Source organism: Electrophorus electricus, chromosome 7 (genome assembly GCF_041902795.1).
Source record: "Electrophorus electricus isolate QZ-2024a chromosome 7, ASM4190279v1, whole genome shotgun sequence".
Taxonomy (NCBI): Eukaryota; Metazoa; Chordata; class Actinopteri; order Gymnotiformes; family Gymnotidae; genus Electrophorus; species Electrophorus electricus.
In genome coordinates this window covers 7009965-7032459 of record NC_137503.1, presented here as the reverse complement: position 1 = coordinate 7032459, position 22495 = coordinate 7009965, and the positions used below count along the sequence as shown (strand labels likewise).

Genomic DNA, 22495 nt, shown 5'->3' with positions numbered 1-22495 from the left:
CAATAAAGAAGTTGTGCTAATGGAAGTCTGAGAAACACATTTATCACATTTGTCATCATGTCTCTCTCAGTTGAATAATTCATGTTGGACCAGGGCACCCGGCTCTTCGCTTTTTTTTTTTTTTTTTTTTGGCTGGCTCTCTTGACATCTCTCTGCTCCTCAGGGCATAGGAGCTGAAGAAGACAGGTTTAGAGAGGTGACTCTTCTCTACAGGAAGGCATTCCTGGGCCTGCCCAGCCTTGCTGCCTTTCCTGCACAAAGTGGCATCGTGTTCCCTTGGTTCCTGGTGCTTTTGATGTGGGATGAGGGGATGTGTGCTCCAGCATACTGGGCTGACCCCTCATCATCTTCTGTCATGCAGCAGAACGCTCTTTCTCATTATCTAATCTTCCAAAGTAAATTAAGAATGGTGAATGCTTCAATTTATATGACCATAAGCTGTTAGCTTCAAGTGATCTCCAACAGAGAAACATGTCATCTATGCCAGACCTTTAGCCTTTTGTTCTCTGGTAATCATCATACTTCTGAAACACTGCTCTCTCTCTTCTTATTTGTTTTTAAAAGGTGTTTATAACCCATGCTCTGAATAGACTCATATTTCACATTTGGTTAAAATCAGCCAATGTCTGAGAGCAAATTAAGTCTTTTTTTTTTGTTGAGATTCTAATAAACTTGCTGTGTGCTCTTTTTCACATCTATCTGTGTTTGGGCCAAATTTTAACCCCTGTCATGTCATTAGGTGTCTGGCAATTAAGATAAGCTTCTCCCATAGGCCAAACTTTTTTGAGGGCTGCTTTTGAGAGTTTTGGACTTTTAAAAGTCAGAGAAGCCCATTATTCTGTGGCGTAGGCTCTGAGTGTCTTGCTCCAGTAGACACACATGAAGCCAGGATCGAACCTGTCTAAGTATGCGCTGAGCCCACAAAATTGGCCTGTTTGGGCGGTGTCATGTCCTACCTCACTTTAGATCGAACTGAGGACTTATTTTAAGTTCTGGAACAGGATGTGTGAGAACGTCAAATTTATCTTTAGTTTTATTGTGCGAGACATCTGCCACACGTAGCCCACCCTGCAAGATCCAACAGGAGAGGATTCCGTAATCCAGTAGTGTTGGGTTGGGGATGGGAAGAGCAGCACTGCAGCTCCCGGGCTTGCGGGCTCATCTGCGAGCTGCTGTTACATGCTCCCAACCCCTCTTCCCGTTCATTCTTCCAGGCAGGCTGGAAATTGTGACGGGTCCTTTATAGAGCGAGAGAATCTATTGACAGGAGCAGACGGCCCGAGGCTGGACCAGGGGTCAAGCCCAGCGCACATCCAGCCATGAGGGCCGTCTGTCCCACAGGTGCGGGGAGCTTGAGCGTCTGACCCCACTCTCACCTGTCTGCCTGTTTGAAGGGGGAGGACCAGCCGGGTGGGGGGGCGGGGGCACTACTTCCTTTAACAAAGAGAAAAATTTACCCCCTGCGGCTCAGTCTGGTGTTAAGAGTGATTTGCCCTTACTCGCAGCCAGGCAGGTAGAGAGTTGCTCCAGTTTCAGAAGAGGGGATTCTCTCTCTCTCTCTCTCTCTCTCTCTCTCTCTCTCTGTGTGTGTGTGTGTGTGTGTGTGTGTGTGTGTGTGTGTGTGTGTGTGTGTGTGTGTGTGTGTGTGTGTGTGTGTGTGTGTGTGGTGTATTTGAGTAGATCAGGGGGTGTAGTTGTGCAAGCAGGCTGCGTTCAGGCTTGTCACTTTTGCAGGCTGTCTGTGGGTGGGGTGAGAGGCAGGATGTCTGCGTGCTCACGTGCATGTGTGTGTGTGTATATGTATGTGTATATATACACACACACACACACACACACACACACATATATGTGTGTATATATATGTGTATGTATGTATGTATGTATGTATGTATGTATGTATGTGTGTGTGCGCGTGTGTCTATGCGTGTGTCTGTGGAATGTAGGGGTAGAGGTGTGCTCTAGAGCACCTACATGGCTCTGTGCCCGGTCTTCTAGTATGTGAATGCAGGCATGTCAGGAGTAGACAGCATTCCTGAAGCTTCTTTAATTCACCTAATAGACTTGATTCAGTTACTGTAGCCTGGTACTTTCACTCTCCTCAGCCGCTGTTTTTAGCTTGCACCAAGCCTTGAAACTGTCAGGGATTTGGCTGATTGCCATTTCCCTTCACCCAATTTTTAAATGTTGGAAAACTGTTGTGTAAACTGCCATAGTAATTATCTTTGTCTAAGTACTTAAGAGCCATACATCTTAATCATATGTCATTTCTTTACACTGAAAAAGTATGGGGTGGTTGTGATAGACATTTAATTTGCCTTTTGTAAAAGATACTTTTGGAGTGACTGAGGCCAAACATAATAACATGTTTGTAGGTGATCTTTCTTTCATCTTTCCAGGGTAGTTCCTCCTTTTAGTCATAGTCTGTCTCAGCTTTTCACTTGGCCTTGTCCCAGCTGAACAGCATTACTAGTTGATGATAATTTTAACATTTATACCCCACACTTACCTCCTGCACAATATTGTGACCAAACAATAATTTAAATGTAAAGATGCCCTGTCTTGGAGAATTCCCTTTTGGACCTGGGACTTAGTCATTGCGCTGGTACGGACTTCACCTTTTCCATGTCCTGGCCTGTGTTGGGCGTCTCTGGGGAGTAACCTGTGGTTTCTCTCGTCTGCATCCCCGTGCTCTGCAGAGCAGTCTTGCCCTCTGTCTCACCCTCCCCTTTCACCTTTTTGGCTTTTCTCTGGTCCGTGCTGAAAGAGGGACACAGGAAAGATTACTTTTCTTTGCTCTGTCCGTCTCCCTGACTTCCTGGTCTTGTGCTGCTGATATACTGTATGCCCCGTGGGGCTGTGTGTGTACTTGGGTCTTAAGTGTGTTTGCACTGGGTGCCAGGCCCTGCACAAGCCCTGTCTTCTGTGCATTTACTCCGCACGTTCTTTTTGACGTGTTAACATGCTTTCCTTTCGCCTCTATCTAATCAGCGGCAGCCGCTTGGCCCAGTCGTGCACGTCTCTGCCTGATGGCTTATCCGAGTGGTGGATGCAAAGGCAGGACGCTAAATGAGGCAGCCGTGGACTGTTGACCATGTGTGTCTTATCTTCTGGATGTGGAGATGTCAGGACGGATACGTTGCAGCACACATCAGGCTGCGGTTGCCAAGCAAAAGGAATGGCTCGTATTAATCATTGAGAAACCTTTGGCAGCCAGTGAATTGGCCCCATCAGGTAAATGTATGTGTGCCTGAGAAAATGAATTGCTTTTTTTTTTTTTTTTTTTTTTGACTACTGATCTATAAATCAGTCCTTCACCCATGGTAGGCATGTGATCACCTCATTGTGTCTGCACATCTATGGACAGAAACATCCGGTGTTCATGTCTCCAAGTCACCCTCCCATTGATTTATATGCGACTTAAGGTGGTTCCTGACAAAGCGGCAGTCAGGGACTGACTGTCAGCCAAGATATCCTCATCCATACGGGCTTGAGCACAAAATGGCGCACTCTGACATGTCAAGTAATATTTAATGCGGAAGCGTGCAAGGCTGCCTTTCATCTGTGGCCAGCTTTGGGTCTTTTCCTCATGGCTCTCTTCCTCTCTCACTCCCACCGTTCATGGGGCTCTCTGTATGTCTGATGGGAAAAGCATGTGTCGGACCAACCCCAGCAGTCACAGAAAGACATTTATGCATCAGGCTAGGAGGGTGGGGGGATTTCTTCCGTCTCCGAAACAGCTGGAGGGAAGGCCCTGTCCATCTGCAGCCTCCAGACTGAATTGCTCTCAGTCTTGCAGGCTGCGGACCAGTCGCCCTACCCTCCAACACATCCGCGTCACCCCCTCTCCCTCATGGCTCTCAGACACACAGCTCTGTGCATATAAATCTCATAGCATTCACCCGCCCATAAAGGAAAAGAACTCCTGGGAGTCTCTCTCTCTCTCTCTCTCTCTCTCTCTCTCTCTCTCTCTCTCTCTCTCTCTCTCTCTCTCTCTCTCTCTCTCTCTATCTCTTTCCTCTGCCCCCCCCCCCCCCCCCTTTCATCGCTCTCTGTCTAGCTCAGCTCTCGGTTTCACTGTTGCATGGAGTCTCTGAAACATGGGTCACATGGCCAGGGGAGGCCCGAGCAGCAGACTCTTGGCCTGTTCTGTGCTGCCATTACTGTGCATGCCTCTGGGGCAGGCTTATCCAGAGCCAGCTGTCAGTCGTTCTCCCAGAGAGCTCTTCTCGCACCGACTTCTGCACACTACATTATCTGTCTGTCGGTTAGCCGGTTATGAGGTAATAGGAAAACCATACATTTCCTCCCTCCCAGGGTAAAAATAGAGCAGTTGTTTCAGTGGCTTTCTGGTGTGGTCAGGATTCCACTTGCCGCACTATCATGTCTTGGTCCCCCTGGATGTGCAGAGTCTATTCTGAACATCGCTTAGATTGACTGCTTTCTTATGTTCACCTCTGCACTGTGCACCTTTTAAAGCTAGAGTCTTGCAGCCTTTATTAGTAGGTATTTCTCAAGTTAATCATCTGTTCAATCAGAAAAGGACTTTGAGTTTGGCTCACACTTTGCCCAGTCAAACAATCCATCTACCAGGCAGGGTATCGGATTCCCCATCCAGTTTAAGATAATCCCCTGGCTGGGCTTGTCTGCCATTCTGACTCTTGTTGAGTCATTAAGGAATTTGGCAGTGTTTACACATTCAGCAGTGGCTGCTGTACATTGACGTATCAGTGGGCACCAGCTGGGGATGACATTGTTTATGGGAGCGGTTGGGATGCTCGAAAAGCTGCAGGGGATGCTGGGTGTTTCTCCTGGCCACCTGTGTTTGTGTGTGTGTCTGCATGCGCGTGCATGTGCATGTGCGATAGCCGTTCAGGGTCAGAGGTGCGGCTTTGACTGACGTGTGGATATTAGAATACTCCCTCCAGCACAGACATCATGCCTGACACATGCACACTCCATTTTTTCTAGAATATTCTCCCTTTAGCACGCGCACACAAGGAGTCAGCCCTTCATTGTCCCTAAGGCTCCCTCTTGGCTATTCTAGGCCCTCACTTGCCCCTCAGCCTGGCACCCGTTTGTACTCTGTAATGAAATGCTTATTAAAGGCCAGCAGTGAGAGGTAGGTGAGGAGTTCAGCACAGGGCTAGTTTCTACACCTGGGCTGGCTGGCACCATGCCACCTTCCAAAGCAGCTGTCTCCATTTCAGGGTTAAGGGGAAAGTGTTCATACTAGGTTTTCAATAGGGTTGCCCAATTTGTTATTTGGTAAATGCTATTACAGCGCTATTAAATCATGCCTTTGGGTTTCTGATGTTGCAGATGGTTTCTATATGTGGACCAGCCATCTATTGAATTACTTTTTGCTTCTTACCAAACCAAACAAGTAACAAACAAGCAATCACACAATGAAATCACACACCTAAGTACAATATCTTTGCTTATATCTGATCCTCCTCATTTGTGTTTCTCCAGCTCCCCCCCCGCTGGGCTTTTAGTGGGGTGTTCTTTGCCCTTGTGTTGAACCCTAGTCTCTACAGTGGAGCGGGCCTGCAAATCCTCTGCTTCTTATAGCCATCTGGTTTCAAGATAAGTCTGCATGTTGATTTGTAGTGCTGCCTCTCCTGGGCTGATCTGCCGTTGACGTGCTGTTTTATGTGCCACCTCCATGTCCCTCACCTGCTATCTTTTATAGCTAATGTTATCATATGGATTTTGAGACAAAACAAGTGGCAGCCACCATCGCTCTGCTCGCTGCCTCGTGAGGCCTGACGCACAGAGGCTGCTGTTCTCCGCTTTCAGAGACCCCTCATGTCTGACCGCCATAAAAAAAAAAAAAAGCCCACCTTTGAAATGACACATTGAGTTTCCAGGAACCCACGCAGCCACCCTCTGAACCCCTCTCAGACTTCTGAGGAGAGGGCTGGTGGGGGAATGTGAGCTGCTGAAAAAGCTGTTGCCACATTTTAATTTCTTTGCTGCTTTCCCCTCTGTTGGCGGTCCTGCTCGATGGTAAGGACCGAAAGGTACCCTTTCCAGGCACGGGATTGGGTTTCGCTTGGCCTCTCGCTCTCCCTGTCCCTCCTGCTCTTAGGTGACGTCCTGTGCCCCAACGCTCCCTTTTTTCTCTCGCTCGTCTCTTCTCCTTGGTCACAGTGTTTCACAGTCTAATTACAGGTCAATTAAAGGCTTTCTCCAGCCTTCTGCCGCGGCGGGGCAGGCAGCTTAGGGCTCGGAGAGAGCCAGAGTGAAAGAGATATCATTTCACGTGGAGATCAGGCAAGAGCCCCTTTGAAAGAAGGGATTGAGGAGGAACCCTGAAAGAGTGAAAGCCATCCCCCTTCTCCCTTCTGGGAAAAAAAGGGGCTGCTGGGATAGGGGCCAAAGGATTATGGGAATATTCATGACCACATAAAGAGCAGGGACTCATGAATGGATGTGTCCAGAAGCTCATCTCTTAGGTAAACAAGGGCCTAAATGGACTTTAGAGCCTGCTCTCGGACACACAGGAGCAGGCTAAGGACTGATTCTCTTCATTCCTTTTCTTCTGTGTCACATTTCAGTGTGCAGTGAAAATAAAGCCTTATTTTGCCCCCCCAGCATCCTACGTTCTTCCTTGTGGAACAAACAGATGGTAGAAAGAAATAAATATATGTTGCTTGCTGTCTTTTCAGACACGTTAAGCCAGTATGCACACAAACCGCGCTGCCTTCTTTCGCTTGGGCTTTCTTCCTTAAAATTGGAACGGCTGCATGTCTACAAATGTGTTGTTGGTTTGTATATTGTAAGCATATTGAGAATCTGGCCTATTCTGGCCTTTCCGGCTTCTGTTTTTTTGTTTGTTTGTTTGTTTTTCTTTCAGGCCTGTCACCTTAGACTAGATTTGTCAATTTTACATCATTTTACTGTGGACAGTACCTCGCTATGTAAATTTCCACTAAAAATGTGTTGCTGTTATGAGTTGTAAACCATACTGCATTTGCTCCCAAATAATACAGGAGCTCCTCCCAAATCATTTTGGAGTTTTTAATGGATTGTGCGGAGCTCAGCTACATTGCTTGGTTTAGGGTGTTTGAGAGTTAAACAGTTCAGCCAGGTTTCGACAGCTTTAAGGTGGTGGAGCACTGTGCTCCTGCCAGCCTCACATGAGCAGATCTGTCCAGCTTTGACTTTGAGCCCTACACCTGCCATGTCACAGCGCCCTCTCCCACTCTTAATGCCTCCATTACGCTCCCTAATCTCCAACATCTCGCTCTTTCATGCGCTCTTGCTCTAACAGAGTATCAAAGGCTAGGGCATTGCTGATGTCTGCCAGAAGTGTGTGTTTGCCTTTGTGTGTGCGGGTGTGTGTGTGTAAGTGTGTGGGCAAGGTGCTGTAGGGTCATATTTCAGGGGCTGAAATTATTTGTGAGAGATTGCACACGTGCGTGTGCCGGTGTGTGTATGTGAAGGGTCAGAGTGTTGGATTTCAGACCACAGAGGTGTCAGAACATCTACAAAGGCCGCCTTTTTCCTTTCATCCATGGCCCCTCTGCAGAAAGGGGAAGCCCACTACCCCATTGCTTGTAAAACGGCTGCACGAGCCTCGCATGGCAGGATTCAGTTACAGGCACAAGTTTGGAGCTGATTGTCCATGTGAAAAGCCCATTTAAGTCAATGTGGTTAAATTATGGGGGACAGTGGGGCATCGTCACATGTACACACTCGTGTTTTACATGCACGTGTTTGTGTGATCAACCCTTTGTTTTGAGATGATCTGATACTCACAACTTTGGACATCGATCAGTGCGTGTTTAATTTTTAATAGAAGGTCAATGGATACTCTGAGAAAAAGCACAGTAAAATGACAACTGTGCCAGTTTTACACTGGACTACAGTGTACCCAGTGGCGTTGCACTACTCCAGTGTACACTTTGGCTGTGAATGTGAACTGTCCCTCTTGCCTTTCCCTTGGCTGACTGTATGCCCCCCTGAGCCTGGAGGGGACAGGCTTTGAAGTGGTCTGTGTGGAGCTGACACAGGAATGGAACACCAGCTCTTCATCAGTGATGCTAGTATGGTATAGACCTTTGAGTGCTAAACGGACAGTGGCAACCATATGCTGTTTATGTAACTGAGAGGGAGGTCACCAAACCACAGGGGCTTATAACGAGACTGTTACTTTATTCACAAAAGAGGGCTGAGCTGTTTTCTTTACCCTTCTAGGGTAGGTAAGGGGTAGGCCCCATGTCCCATATGCTTAGTAAGAGATGTTTGAACTTCAGGTCACAGATGTTCTCACCAGTTACCATCTTTGTCAAGGAACACATAAAGTAATGTGCTGCTGTAAACATAAATTAATAGGTATGTTTTCTTTCACTTATTCTGCAGAAAAAGTACGAGAAATTCAGGAGAAACTTGAAGCCTTCATAGAAGCTCTACACAAAGAGAAATAGTGTGACAGGTACTCATTTTCTGTAGTTTTCTTTCTCGAGTTTGAATAAAATGACTTGTATGACTTGTTGCATTTACGCATCTGAAAGACCATAAATTATGTTTAGATCAAATTTAGGGTTCAAAAGTTTTTGTGTTGCATATGATGCAACTGTTTTCTTCTTTCAGAGACGGATGCCATCATGTCCTTGCAGAAAAATACACTGGTTGAACAAGACATAATTTTGTTGTGCTATGTAAATGACTGGCCCATCTGCTTTCATCCTGTTTTTAACCATCGCAGCTCTCCATCATTCAGTGCGCGCGCATGTGCACGCGCACGCACACACACACACACACACACACACACACAAAAATAAACAAACTCTCATTAGGCCCAGCAGAACTCTGCTTCCTCTCTTTAAAAGTCACCCCTTTGAAGTAATTTATGTAGAAGCCCTTTACCAGTGTAGACAGTTTGATCAGAATTAGGAAGGAGCACAAGAAAGTGGTGCCTGTCTCAGTCCCAGGCTTTATTTTTTTTTTTGTTTAGCACATAAAAACCTGGAATGTGTTCACCTGAAACATTCTTCACACACATTTGTTGGAAGAGGATGGTTTCACAGAGAGAGTTGAAGAGACAGAGAGTTAGAGAGAGAGACCTCATAGCAAGCAGTCGAGGGATACTTTTCTCTTCCTTCATCCTCATTTTGGCCTCCCTTATTAATAATTGCAATGACGTTTATTGAGAAGCCGCATTGTAAATCTTACCAGGCTGATAGAGCTTCTCGAATACCTTTGTTCGTAGAGTGCTGTATGGTCTTGGTCCTTTTGTTCTGCATTTTCTCCATAGTGAAGAAGTCTTCTGTTTGTTCATATGACCTTATAAGCACCCAGCATTTCTGTCAAAACAGTTCACCTTCATGGTCTTGTCTAGAGCATATCAAAGCTGTTGCTCTAACCGAGCTGGGATAGTGTGAGTAGTTCTTGACTGAAAATCTTGTCAGCACTTAGACCACTTATAACATGCCCTTAATTGAAACAGCACATAAACGTCATATTTTGACCCCACTTTTGGTTGGGTACATAAGGTGTATTAATGTGTGTTATGATACTGATGGTCACAAAAGCCTGTGGTACTTTCATCTGGAAGATTTACCCTTGGAAAACTACCTACTCCATAATGGAAAAACTACTAAATCTGGGGTGCTAGTATTAGAGACTGTTTGCTCTCTTTTCTCTATCTGCCACTTTGTGGTGCTCACTTCTTACTGGAAAGCTCCTCTCCTCTCTTAAATATTGGGCTTTCCTCATTCATTTCTATCCTAGATTCAGTTTTTCATTCATGCTCCCCTGATACTTCTCATTTTTCTCAACATCACTCTCAATTTTCTGCTGTTTACTTGGATTTTGCATAATCCAGTATAATGTCCTAACCACATGGCAGAAATGTTTATTTGAAAGACCTCATATGTGTCAATGGGTGAATATGCACTGTATACAAAGCTGAAATCATGATCTGCCATGACAAACAGGAAGGGGAAATATCAAAATTTGTAAAAGAATATATCCATATAGTCTTGTTAAAACAACCTTTTTTCTCCTGTGTTGTATATTGCAATATTTGCATGTTGTGTGCCATCGAATGCGGTTTATTTATTAAATTGGTGTTTAAGAAAAATAAAATGGATATTATTAATCTAAAGTTTCAGTTGGGTTTAAACTACTTAAGATGGTAAAAACATTCAGTTTATTTTCTACCTCTTTGTGTTCATACAGGCATATATAATAAATAAATGATGTATGTACAGTTATGTGCAAAATAATAGCAGTCTAACATCACTAATGTATTTAATTACTGATTTTGGCAGAAAAGATAATACAACATGGGGAAAAATTCATGACTAGGTGTAGCCGAGTAATGGGCAACCAACAGAATCAAATGTCATGACATGCACACTGCTAATTGGGTGTAATTGTCTCATTTAATGAAAGAGGAGTGTTCAAATTAATAGCAGTGTGGAGTTCAATTAGTGAATTCATTCATTCTGTGAAGAAACAGGTGTCAATTATGGCCCTTATTTAAAGAAGGAGGGCAGCAAATATTGGTTTTAGCCGTTGCTCAGTGAGTAAAATGGGTCATTCCAGACATACAGAAGGAGAAAAAACTTCGATCAAGAAGTTGATTGGAGAGGAGAAAACATAAAGAAGTGCAGAAAGTAATTGGCTGCTCAGATAAAATAATCTCAAATGCTTTAAAATGGCAAACAAAACCCAAAAAAAGTGGTAGGAAAAGAAATAGTACCTTCCATGTAGATCATAGAATAACAAATGGCAAAGAAGCATCCAATGATCAGCTCCAGGGAAATCAAAGATCTTCAGTTACCTGTGAGTACTGCAAAAATCAGAAGATGCCTACATGAAGCCAAACTATTTGCAAGAAACCCTCGTAAAGTACCATTGCTGAAAAAAACGTGTTGAAAAGGTTACAGTTTGCCAAAGAACACATTGACTGACCTAAAGAGAAGTGGTGCAACATTCTATGGACAGATGAGAGGAAGATTGTTCTTATTGGGTCTAAAGGCCGCAGTTTGTGAGACGACCCATAAACACTGAATTCGGTACACTAAAGACTAAAACATGGAGGTGCAAGCATAATGGTTTGGGGATATATCTCATAATTAGGCAGTCGGACCCATTTATTGCATACCAGGCACCATGGACCAGTTTGAATATATCAAAAAATTAGAAGAAGTCACGTTGCCTTATGCTGAGAAGAAATGCCCTTGAAATGGGCGTTTCAGCAGGACAACGACCCTAAACACACCAGCAAGCGGGCAACATCCTGATTCCAGACTAACAAGACTGATGTTATGAAGTGGCCAGCCCTTTACACAGATGTACAGCAGTTATCAGAAATAAAGGTTATACAACTAAATGTTAGTTCAGTGATCAACAGAAAAGCTAAATCTGTAAACAACTTTCAGTTTATACTGTAAATATTTGAGTTTGTAAATTAAAATGAAGACACTGCTAATTTTTTGAACAGCCCATTATTCTTTTTTCTTCATTTTCTGTTTAAAAATTGATATTTCAGTCATGTTTTCATTTGGAATTGAATGGGCAGTGCTCCCAGTGCCTTTGTGTATATGGAAATAAATGCTATTATGAGGATTGAGCTTTTTCTCAGTTGTTTTAAACACACTGCTATTATTTTGCACATAACTGTGTGTGTGTGTGTGTGTGTGTGTGTGTGTCTTTCTTACATACACACACATATATAGAAAAGAATTGTGCGCTTTGAACATGCAGAATGTCTAATGCCTAAGTGTTTAATGGCACTGTATGCTACATGCAACCATTTGTACTGCTGTTTTACCAAGTCTGCACTGAGGATGATGTGCTCAGTTCAAATAAAGAATAATGACAAGTTGAGCTCAGTTTGAATAAAGTTTTATCTTGTAGATTAGATTTACATTGTTTTGAGTGAGTAAAATGAAAATATAGGCTATTTCTGTCTACCATGTTGCATTATTTAGCTCTTATCTGAACTTGGGCATGATTTGATACAGTGAAAGAAAAATGGACCAATCTACATTGTTTGGTCATTTATTCCTTTATTAAAAATATCAAAGCTTAACTTGTGCTTCCTTTGTGAACAAGCTTTGCCTAGTTCCCAATTTTATTGTAATATAATGCCACCATTAGTTTTCATACTGTTCTGGTCTTCTACTCATTTAAATATGTATTAGTTTGTAATTATTTATAAAGTTTTGCAAGCCAGTGTAAATATAATTTAGATTAGGTTGCTATCGAAAGGACGGTTTTCATTGAATTCATACTGATTAGTTCAGTAGGATATTTGTTTGCTCCTCATCATAACTCTTGTGCATGGAATCATGATGGAATCATGATGAAAGGGATGCTTACATATTGAGTGGTGCACAAACACACAGGACTCCGTGTTGGTTATGGACATTTCCTACAGCCCATGAAGCAGCTTGAAAGTGACCTGCGCTCTGTGCGAGGGCTGTCTGTTCTCAGTTACTGTCTGCCTGCTCCCTGGCCCCCGTGCTCATGGGAGACATGGCTGCCGAGCCGGACCTGTGGGCAGTGTGGAAGCGTGGGGCCCTGAAGCCTGCTGCCCCAGACCTGCTGCTCAATAACGGGGTGAGTTGGGGGGAGTGGGGGGCGAGAGGTCTTTAACTCCTGGGCATCCTCTCCCATTTCACAAGGGCCTGATTGTTAGTGGCATCGCAACCTCGCTGGAGGCTGGCGGAGGGAATCGAGGGGAGATGGTGGTGGGGGTTCTGTTTTTTGGAGCTTGCTCTATATCCTTTACAGCACCTGAGGGCCATATACATGCATACGCTTCAGCCTTGACTGGCTGCTTGTGTGCCTTCAGAGAACGATTATATTCCCTGCTTGTTAAAAAGAGAAAGGCAAAAAAAGGGGGTGGTTGGGGAGGGAGGTGTTTGGAGAAAGACGCTTTAACCTAATGACTCTGTACAGCATCTCAATAGGGGCGAATGGAGAAGTCAACCTCTAGCAGAATGCCTTTGTGCTATCAGATAACCGCCTTCTGAGGAGGGGGGAGGTCACACTATACAGCCATTAGCATCTCCAAAGGCCGTCACGTTGACTAATAGCTTGGGCCACAACGCCACAGTGGCTCAGTTTGTGTTTTGCTCCATTATGTGACCGACACAAAAGAGTGGAAGACTGGTAAAGACCTGTCAAATGTGCCACTGCCGATGCCGCTCACAAAGCTTCATTTCTCCTCTGCCCAAAAGGACTGACTTGTTCTTTCTTTTACCTACCTCCCAGCCCACCACCCGGTCTTTTTGGGGGCTCCGTATAGGGTGGGTGCGGAAAGTCACCCACTGAATAAAGCTCGAGAAAAGGAAATAAATTCAACAGTTCAGTGCTCGGGCACTTTTGGCCATGTTACCATTTGTTTGCAGCCTTGTCTTCAACAGTGGGCCTTCCCCGGTTGGCTTCGCACTGTCTCCATCCCATGCAGACTGAAGTTGATGAAGGTGCAGGGCCAGGGCAGGGTTCAGCTTTTTATATGCCACCCACAAAGATATCAAAAGCTGGCTAGTCAACTTGGGCTGTTCGACTGCATCGTTATTCTTTTTTGTATGTGTTTTAGATATTGTATTTCAGACTTAAATTTAAGGTAGTAATGTTAATAAAAAACCATGTGATTATCTGGGATTAATCCTTTAATTGGAGGATTGTAATATCTCCAGGATTTTAAGTGGGCTTTTTAAAATTTATTTTGTTTACCTGTCCAGTGTCATAAATAGAAAATATAGAAATTGCCCTTAAATAACTATTTGGTATCATTACATTAGTTTGGACAATTATTTCATATGATTAATGTAACCAATGTCTCAATATTGTGATAAGCCCATAAAGACTAGTGAAAGTTCCATTCTAATGAAATTCGTTAATGGCTGATCCAACACTTTTGTGTCATCTCTGCGCTGACGTCCTGTCTGAGAAATCAACAGGCTGCATTCTCCCTTCACTGTCCCTGGGCCTGATGCTCTAAAGGCTGGAGAGAAACCATAGTACAATTGCTCATTGTGTGCATTATGTTTGAGGCATCTTCCCATTGCTGCTGTGGGGTCCATTCCCCCACTGAATTAGGCCCATGGGGATTTTGACCAAGTCACAAAGGTCAGTTATCTCCCTCCCATCCCCCAGTGTACGACTCTGCACAAGCTATAAATTACTATAAGCATTTAGCATTGATATTAACCCCCACTTGCAGCTTTCAGCCTCAGTACATAAGGGAGAAGTTGAATAGTCCTGTGGATGTAGTTTCTCATGCATCAGCTCATGTGTCCCTGACTGGGTTAGGCATTCTTCACCACCCTTCATCTGAACAGGAAAAGTGGGAAAAATCAATAAGATGATGTCATCATCTCAAGGCCTGGAATGCCATAAATAAATTAACTCCTTTATTGCGGGAGTGAGGCGTTTAATAGCTTCCCGATGGCAAGTCTATAATTTGTCTCACTAATCTTGTCTGTGGCCACTTTCCATTCGTGAGAGAAAACAATCCTGTCATCTTACACTGTTTGTGAAGGGGACACTAACGCTTACTGTTAGAAGTTTCATTTAACATGCCGGCCATCCTCTAGTAGGGGTAGTAAACACAACAGTCTGAAAGACTTTACCACAGCAGGAAAGAGCTGAGGCCGGGCCTCGCCTCGCTTCACGACAGGCATCCACTCTCATGTGAAGATAAGGGCTGTTGCCATGGAAAGCAGATCCGCAACAGAGTGCGCCTTTTCTTTGGTGATGGTGGGAAGGGGGGTTACTACCAACTCTAGGCTGGGTGAGTTCGCATGGACTTAGGGGGATTATTGGGGTATTCATAGCAACCTCCAGGCCAGCAGGTGAGGTCTCGGCTCAGCTCCCTTATCCTTTAGGTAAACAGCGCTGTTTGGGATGGGGAAGGGAGTGCTGAGGGATTCGTTGCCAGGATGAAAGTGTATCCACAGGGCCTGAGATCCCTCCCAGCATGGCCTCTCCTCCGGGGCCCCGGCCACTTGTTCCAGCATGGTGGAATCTGAGGGCTGCATTCACTCCGTAAGTGCTATAGCGTGGCTGCACCAAACGCAGTCTGGTGACATTACTTGATGGGCAAGAATGGTATCTTAGCAGACGCTAAAACCCTTTGCAAACAAGCGCTAAGCTTGCCCAATGCTTTGGACTGGCCTGCATGCTTGTTACACTGCATCTGTTATGTAGCTGCACTGGCATTTAATTAGAGGGAACTGGAGAAAAATACCTCTAGTTGTTAACCTAATTGTTTTGGGCTGTTAGTCACAAAGTTGAAGCTTGTGGAAATGCATACAATCCAATTAGGACATCTACTTTACCTACAATTTAACTACAATACCTACCTGACAAGTTTATCACTAATAAATTATGTGATTAAAAATGATTAGTGTCATTGTTATGTGTTTATTCCAGAATGTCTTATGACTGGCTGCAGTGTCATGCTTTCTCTGAATCAAGCCATAGTCAGAGCACATCTAATTCAAGTGAGATAACATGAGATTAAGCCAAGTCCTCACGAGATGCAGAAACTCTCACTTTCAGCCATGGAGGCCTGTGCCTATTAGCTGACTCCTCTGCGCTCACCATTGATATCCAATGTACACACTAGATAAATGTCATTTTCTGTGACTGGATCTGTGTTTGCTCACCTGCCTGTCAGAGGGAACAGCCTACTTGTTTGGTCTGCAAGGGCACTTCCGTCACTCTTTCCTGCCTCCCAGGTTGCCCCTCTTGCGACCAGCACACCCATGAGCCTGCTCAAATATTGGCTCAAGGCCTTGGGCCTGGATGGTACACGCCCTGAAACCTTTGACAGATGCTGCCTAATGGGCATTGTGCTCATTGTCCATGATGACTGTTTGGCCCCTACCAGACCAGGACCTGCCCTCTGCAGCCAGGGGATGAGAATGGGCCTCTGTAAATGCGGGTGTGTGGGTGAGTGTGGGGTGGGGGGTGTGGGAGGGTATTGGGGTTGTGAGTGTGTGCATACCCATTGCTGTGATCCTATGGTCGGGAATGTTTGCTCTGACAATACAGAGCAACTGTAGTCATTCTGGCCCAAGCCCTCTCCAGCCTCAAATCAAATAGCACTTGCTAGGCGAGAGGCTCTTCTTTATTTGGGTGACGTTGCCCTTTTTAAGAGGAGGAAGGTAAATAATTACAGGGCTTTAATAGGTGGATAATGTGCTCCATGGGTGCGTGGACTCACCCTGAGCAAATAGTTCAATCCACTACCACAACACATGGCAATACATTCTAGATCTAAGTAGCTACAAATTCACCTTTTTAGGCTCTTAGTATTTTGTGTAGCCAAAATGAAGTATGCAGCAGTGTGTTGTAGCTTTGTCATCTTGTGTTACGTAGATAGGCTAGTAGTAAAAACAGTAAATAGTAATAAATAAAATCAGTAAATGATAATAAGTAAGAAGTATTTAACCTATGAATTGCCTGTCAGATGACCAGAGTCAGAAAGACCACACATGATCATCACAGCAGTGCTTGTGTAATCCAGAATTCACTCGGGGTGAAGACATGCTCTGTTCCCATGGCTTAGGCATGGCACGTCATTGCTATAGCCCAGCCCTGACCTACTGGCTTCCCGGGCTTGAGCAAGGGCTGACGTTGGGTGGTTAACGACCTGAGAGAGGCCTGCACTTATTGAGCACTCAGCAGGTTACAGAGCAGTGGAGCAATGCGACAGTATTTATTACTCTCCCTCTCAGTGCAGCTTCTACACAGCTGCATATGCTGCCTTTCACACACACACATGCTCCCTACACACATTCCTGTCATTCACTGAGGAAAAAGGGGCTTGCCCCCCTCTTTTCTCCCACTTGCACTTTCTCTGTCTCTCCATCCTCTTGCAGCTGCAGATCTTCTCTTGTTAATTAAATTATCCTGCACTCTGTGATGGCTCTCCGCTGAGGTAATGGCAGAGTTATGTCAACAAATTGGCAAGGATGGATAAGGAGGCTTTACAGGGATGCATGGGAGAGAACTGTGGGAGGGAATGTGTGCGCTTGTGTGTGCATGCATACATGTGTCTCTGGGGATTGAGGGTTTTGTAGGGATTTTAGAGCTATTTATTGTTAGGCTGAACAATATTAGGTGCTCCCATAGTCACTGCTGCTGTAACCATATTCATCACAGTAATACAATATTTCTTCCTCATGTTCTTGCAACTTGCAGGGTTAATTTTATTAGTGTGAATTTTGTTCAGCTGATATTGTTTAAATTGTGAACTAACAGATATTATTGTTTAATATCCAATATCCATTCCAAAATGTCATTTTTTATGATGAGTCCAGTCTGATGAGTCCAGTCTGTGGCCAGTAGAGCCCTGTATGAGGCTTTTAAAACTTTATTAAAACCTTATTACACGTGCATGTAGGCACATCTGTATGCAGGCTTTTATTCTAAAATGTTAACCCGATGACAGTTCACACCCCTTCAGTCTATAACCTCATCTGCTACAAGTCCCCCAAAGCATGTCATAAACCAGCCTGTCAAAGGCACAAAAATTCTCTGCAGGCCAATTAAGAGTCTACCTGCCTGAGGCCACCTTAACCCCTCCACACCCTCAAGCACGACCTCTCACCCCGACACACGACCTCTGTGCTGAATGAGAACATGCAGGAGCAGCAGAGCGGTACACGATGTGACACCCACCCCCTCCTGCTCTACATGCCTGACAGGAAATGAGCTCGTGGGCCACTGGGCCAGGACTGGAGGCATGAGGGATTGATGGCCCTCGCTTAAACCAGTGCCAGCTGGGCAAACTGCCTGAGTTGACTGGGAGCTGCGACTGGGCTTAATTCTGGGCTAAGTCATTTGAAACATTCCATTATGATCTAGCAACTTAGAAATGATGAGAGTGATTTTATCTGTATTCCTTTGAAAATAGCAATTTAAATGAAGCACATGTTTAGGGCTTTATAAAATAGGTGGTATTAAATGATACATATTTTATTAGTTATTATTTATAAATATTCATTTTATAAAATGCTCACTTTCCAAATATAAGGGCTATGCTAGCAGTATATTTGGGTGCTACCTACTTGCATACTTGTTCATGACCTATGGTTTGACAATGTAGATACATGATAAATTATGTACATATATACTGTGTGATGTTGGATTACATCAAAGCAGGATTTAGGGTGAAGTTCGTGGGTGGCAAAAAAATTCTTATGGTTTTGTACACCATCCATTCTTCTGTGCAATAGGTGAAAGGGTTGCATATAGATCTGAGGGAGTGGACTGCACAATTGACAGGCCCATCAAATCCAGCTTAACCTGCAGCAGCAACAATAACAAAAAAGATCATCCGTACTTGCTATAATGTAGGTCTACAAATCCATCATTAAGAGTGACATCGACACCGTGTCTATCCTCGGACCATGTGTCCATCTCCATGCCAACGCCCTCTGGTTCACTTCAGTTGGTGCACTGGTTTGGGGCCCTCTGCCCTCTTCTGTTCTGGCCGTATGCTAATCTGCTGGATTAGAGCTGGCGTTGCTTTGTGCTTGGACATGTCCAAACATGGCTGGAGTCCAGAAGGGTCATGCAGGACTCTGACCTTGGCCCCTCAGGACCCCCGGTGACTCGTGAGGAGGAGGTCACTGGGGGGCACTGGAGCAGGACCCTGCAGGGTCCACTCCACTAATCAGCTCAGAGGCTAGTCTGAGCTCCTTATGCTTTGTCCAGTGGTCTGACAAAAGCCTGTGTTGAATGGCCCAGAAGCCCAAAGGTCAGACTAGCCACACCTTTGAAATGCTATCCTGACTGCCTGCAATCTATATCTGTGTTCAGAAATGGGTATTTAAGGAAGGATTGTTATATATGAAGTATGGTTTGATCTAAGCATTAAATGACATAGCATCTTTTTCCTGCTGATGTCAGGATTGATGTTTGCTTACAAGGCTGCACTATTTTAATTTATCAAATGTAAATATAGCTGTATCTTAATAACAATTATTTGCCTATATATTATTTGATTTATATCACTGAAGTGCCCCCTGCTATTCATGTATTCTATCAAGACCTGCCTTATAGAAAAGTACAAGATATAGGGAGGGATGGTAGGCTGTCAACACAATCAGGTGGAGCAGTTTCATATTCACTAGAGAGTCTCAGGTTGTTGACACAGTTCTCAATTAGGGCCAATAAATGTCTGGGCCGAGTGAGTTAACAAGTGCTGCTAATATTGTTAGTCTCCTCAGAGGACTTGATCATTTTGTTTGAACTTTTGGCCCCAGACCACTCATAATTTCATCATGTCTTCTCAGTGAACATACACTTGCTAATCACATTTTGGCTGAACTAATGTTGGTCAAAAGGATGGGCTTGGTGCGTGGTGTCTTTGTGTGCATGGGATGCATGGTGTATTATGTGCTTTAAGGGTGCTAAATTAATGTTATTCCAATAATGTAATTTTCTCATTTTTGGTCAATTGAATACTTGACCCTACCTCTTATGCACAGTCCACTCTATCTATCTATCTATCTATCTATCTATCTATCTATCTATCTATCTATCTATCTATCTATCTATCTATCTATCTATCTATCTATCTATCTATCTATCTATCTATCTATCTATCTATCTATCTATCTTTTTGAAAACACACACACACACACACTATATATATATATATATATAATCCTCTTGAAAATACAACTTAATTTGAGCAAATAGTCTGTGATAAGTGGGGATTTACTCATGAAAATCAGATCCTGAGACACAGTGCAGGAGCAACACAGCACAGGCTGTAGTTCACCTTTTGGTATTTGCCATGATATGCCATGATATTCCATGTGAACACTACAAAGCAAAAAGCTAGTATTTGCCATTAAACAGCATTTTAACTGCAAGGCATAGATTCAAGGTTTTATCTGGTTTTCTTCCATATGTGAAGGTCAGTGTTTAACATAGTCAAGAAAACAAACATTTTATGACTGTAAAGGCAAGAAACAGTGAATTTTCAGCCATTCACATCCTCCCAGCTGTGATTCTGCATCATTTCGTAAACCTTGGCATTGCCAAGGGCTGCTGCAGACAGAGCTATTTCAGGTCACAGACCGAAAGTGGCAATTAAATCCAAGTGGAACCTTTGGTAAGGATGGGGCCCCAGCAGACTTGGCTGCATGTTTGGCTGTGAAGTGACCTACTTGTGTAGTCTGATGAATGGCCTGAGGGAGTGAAACCAGTGGCCAGTCATTAATCTGGGCCAGATCAGCAGCGAAGTATGCTGCGATTCAGTATTAATTGGCCAGTTGTTTTAGCTTTAACTCTTAGGAACAAAGAGCAAGGAGGCAGAATGCGCATGGATCTATGAGTCTCTCCTTACTTCTGCTTTGAAGAAAAAAAAGTAGGGAAAAGCCCATTTCCTCCCTGGAGACCATGTGATCTCTGCTGGACTTTTTGTACAGACAGCAAAAATGCCTTACCTAGTGTCTTTAGAGGAGATCCATTAGAAAATAGATTTTTGCACTACAGTGGTTTTTTTATGCTTCGTATTGAGAGTTAAGACATCTTTATTAATTGTTTTTATTTATTTATTTTTTTTAATGTTCTTCTTAGAACTTGAGAATGAATGTAGAAAACATAGGTATACTTTAGTTAAATGTCACAAGAAGCATGTGTGCTTGTGTGTGCGCATGACAGGGAAACGAGCGAGAACGAGAGAAAGAGTGAGCGAGGCATTCTTCCAGGCTGCTGAGCTGCTGATGGATGGATTGGTACGAGATGGCAGGATGGCTTGGCCCTGATAAGGCCTATCTCCAGCAGGGCTTCCTCAAACGTTTGAGAGCAGTCAAACACTGTCAGCTGGGATGGATGAGAGAAGGATTGATGGGGACGCTAAAGATAATCAGCCGCCCTCTGTGCTCTTATCAAGACGGCCATTTTGACCAGGACACCAACTCTGATTATGGGGAAGGACAGGTTTCTCATGTCATGCCCCTTATCAGGCACATACTGAGGTGATGAGAGTACCAAGCTTAGATAAACAGGAAGGATGTCATTCATCGCAGAAGAACATGTTGTTTGATTGATGGTAGGGTGAAGGATTGAAGTAATGAATTACTGGACCATTGTTTTCTTAAATTAAGGTAACTTAAATTGTACACTGAAAGGATTTTGCTGGAATGGTGGGGATTACACTAATTGTGAGCTTGCTTTTTGAACCTGTTGTTTCTAAGTACACTTTAAATCCAGGTAGATAATGAACATAAAGTTTATTTACTTGATCTGTGAAGATTCAACAAGAGCATTTGAATCTGTACAGGTCTAACGTTTCTCTTTTGGTTTGTTTTATAGGTCGCACACTTTCCTAAGCCTTATAGCATCAAAGAGAATATGAATTCTAAACCAGCTGCCCTGCACTTCCCTGGGTGGTCAGTGCACAGGCGTCTGGGGGCTGAGCTCTCCTTTCTCTCTTCTGGACAGACCAACGCTGACCCCCTGAGCCTCAGGCCGAGGTCAGGCCTGATGTCAACAACCCACCGAGAGGCTTCAGCACTCAGCTCTGTCGTCACCACCGGTCTCCTGGAGGCCTGGGCCTCAGGGCCCCTGGGTAGTTATTGTGCGTGTTGCTGACCACTGACAAAAGACCCCATGTGGGCGAGTGGTCAGGACGAGAAGGCAGAAGAGTGAAAGGCGAGAATGCACACTCCCCACAGTTAGAGTCTAATTTGGCAGGATGCCGGCCAGTTTCTCTCTGAAACAAGCACAGGCATGAAGGGGCAACTCTGCACAATGCTGTTTGTGCGGAGCTTTTCTGCAGTCATTGAGGCCTCTCCAGCTACCATCTGCCCCAGATAAGCATTCACGTACCCCTGCTCCCAACATCACTGGGTCTTAGATCTTATGTGTCCTTATTTGGGCATCTGTGATAACAAAACCAGATCAGCTGTTTTTTCATTAGACACTTAATAATTAGTGAAACCCACTTAATGAAACAATAATGCATATAAACAAAATTGTTCTTTTTATAATATGTCTAAATTTCTGTAGTCGTTAGCTTCGAATCACTGGCACTGGCAAAATGACTGCAGCTATCAATGTTATGCTCAAGTAATTCTTTTATTTGGGCATTGTTCAGACCCAATTTAAAACTCTTTGCTAAGAAAAAGTTTATCCAATTAGTAATGACGAAGTCATGTTTCCTTGATTTTCATTTTTGTTACACATTTTGTTAAAATATCAGTTTTGCTTTTCTTGGTCCTTGAATATTATGAATTTTGTTTGTTTCTAGTCCATTGAAAGCTCATTGCTCACTGAGTATAGAGATAGGTTTTGAAGGAAAAACCTATGCAGATATTGTGTCATATAGACAATTTAAGTAGTCACATTATTTTAAAAATTATAATTCCATTAATTAATCATTAAAGGTGACAAACATTTGACTGAGGGATTGAACAATATTTATTACTTTTATCACTTCTTTTTTTTTCAGAAGCAGATTTAATGCTGATCAATTAAAATTAAATGAATGCTTATTTTC

The 22495-nt window shown here is 43.8% G+C and overlaps 1 protein-coding gene across 11 annotated transcripts in view; it reads left to right on the top strand.

The window, feature by feature from the left end:
* Positions 1–10114, top strand: part of opa1 (OPA1 mitochondrial dynamin like GTPase) — a 28744-nt gene extending 18630 nt beyond the window's left edge. For 10 of the 11 annotated variants that reach the window (XM_081717744.1, XM_081717742.1, XM_035524378.2 and 7 more), the window contains 2 exons: positions 8368–8440; positions 8599–10114. In XM_081717744.1, the coding sequence (XP_081573870.1) occupies positions 8368–8432 (65 nt within the window). In that variant the 3' untranslated portion in view covers positions 8433–8440; positions 8599–10114. Of the gene's footprint in view, positions 1–5472; positions 7444–8367; positions 8441–8598 lie in introns of those variants that run through there. The other variant, XM_035524380.2, reaches the window with a different exon arrangement.
* Positions 10115–22495: the final 12381 nt, after the last annotated feature.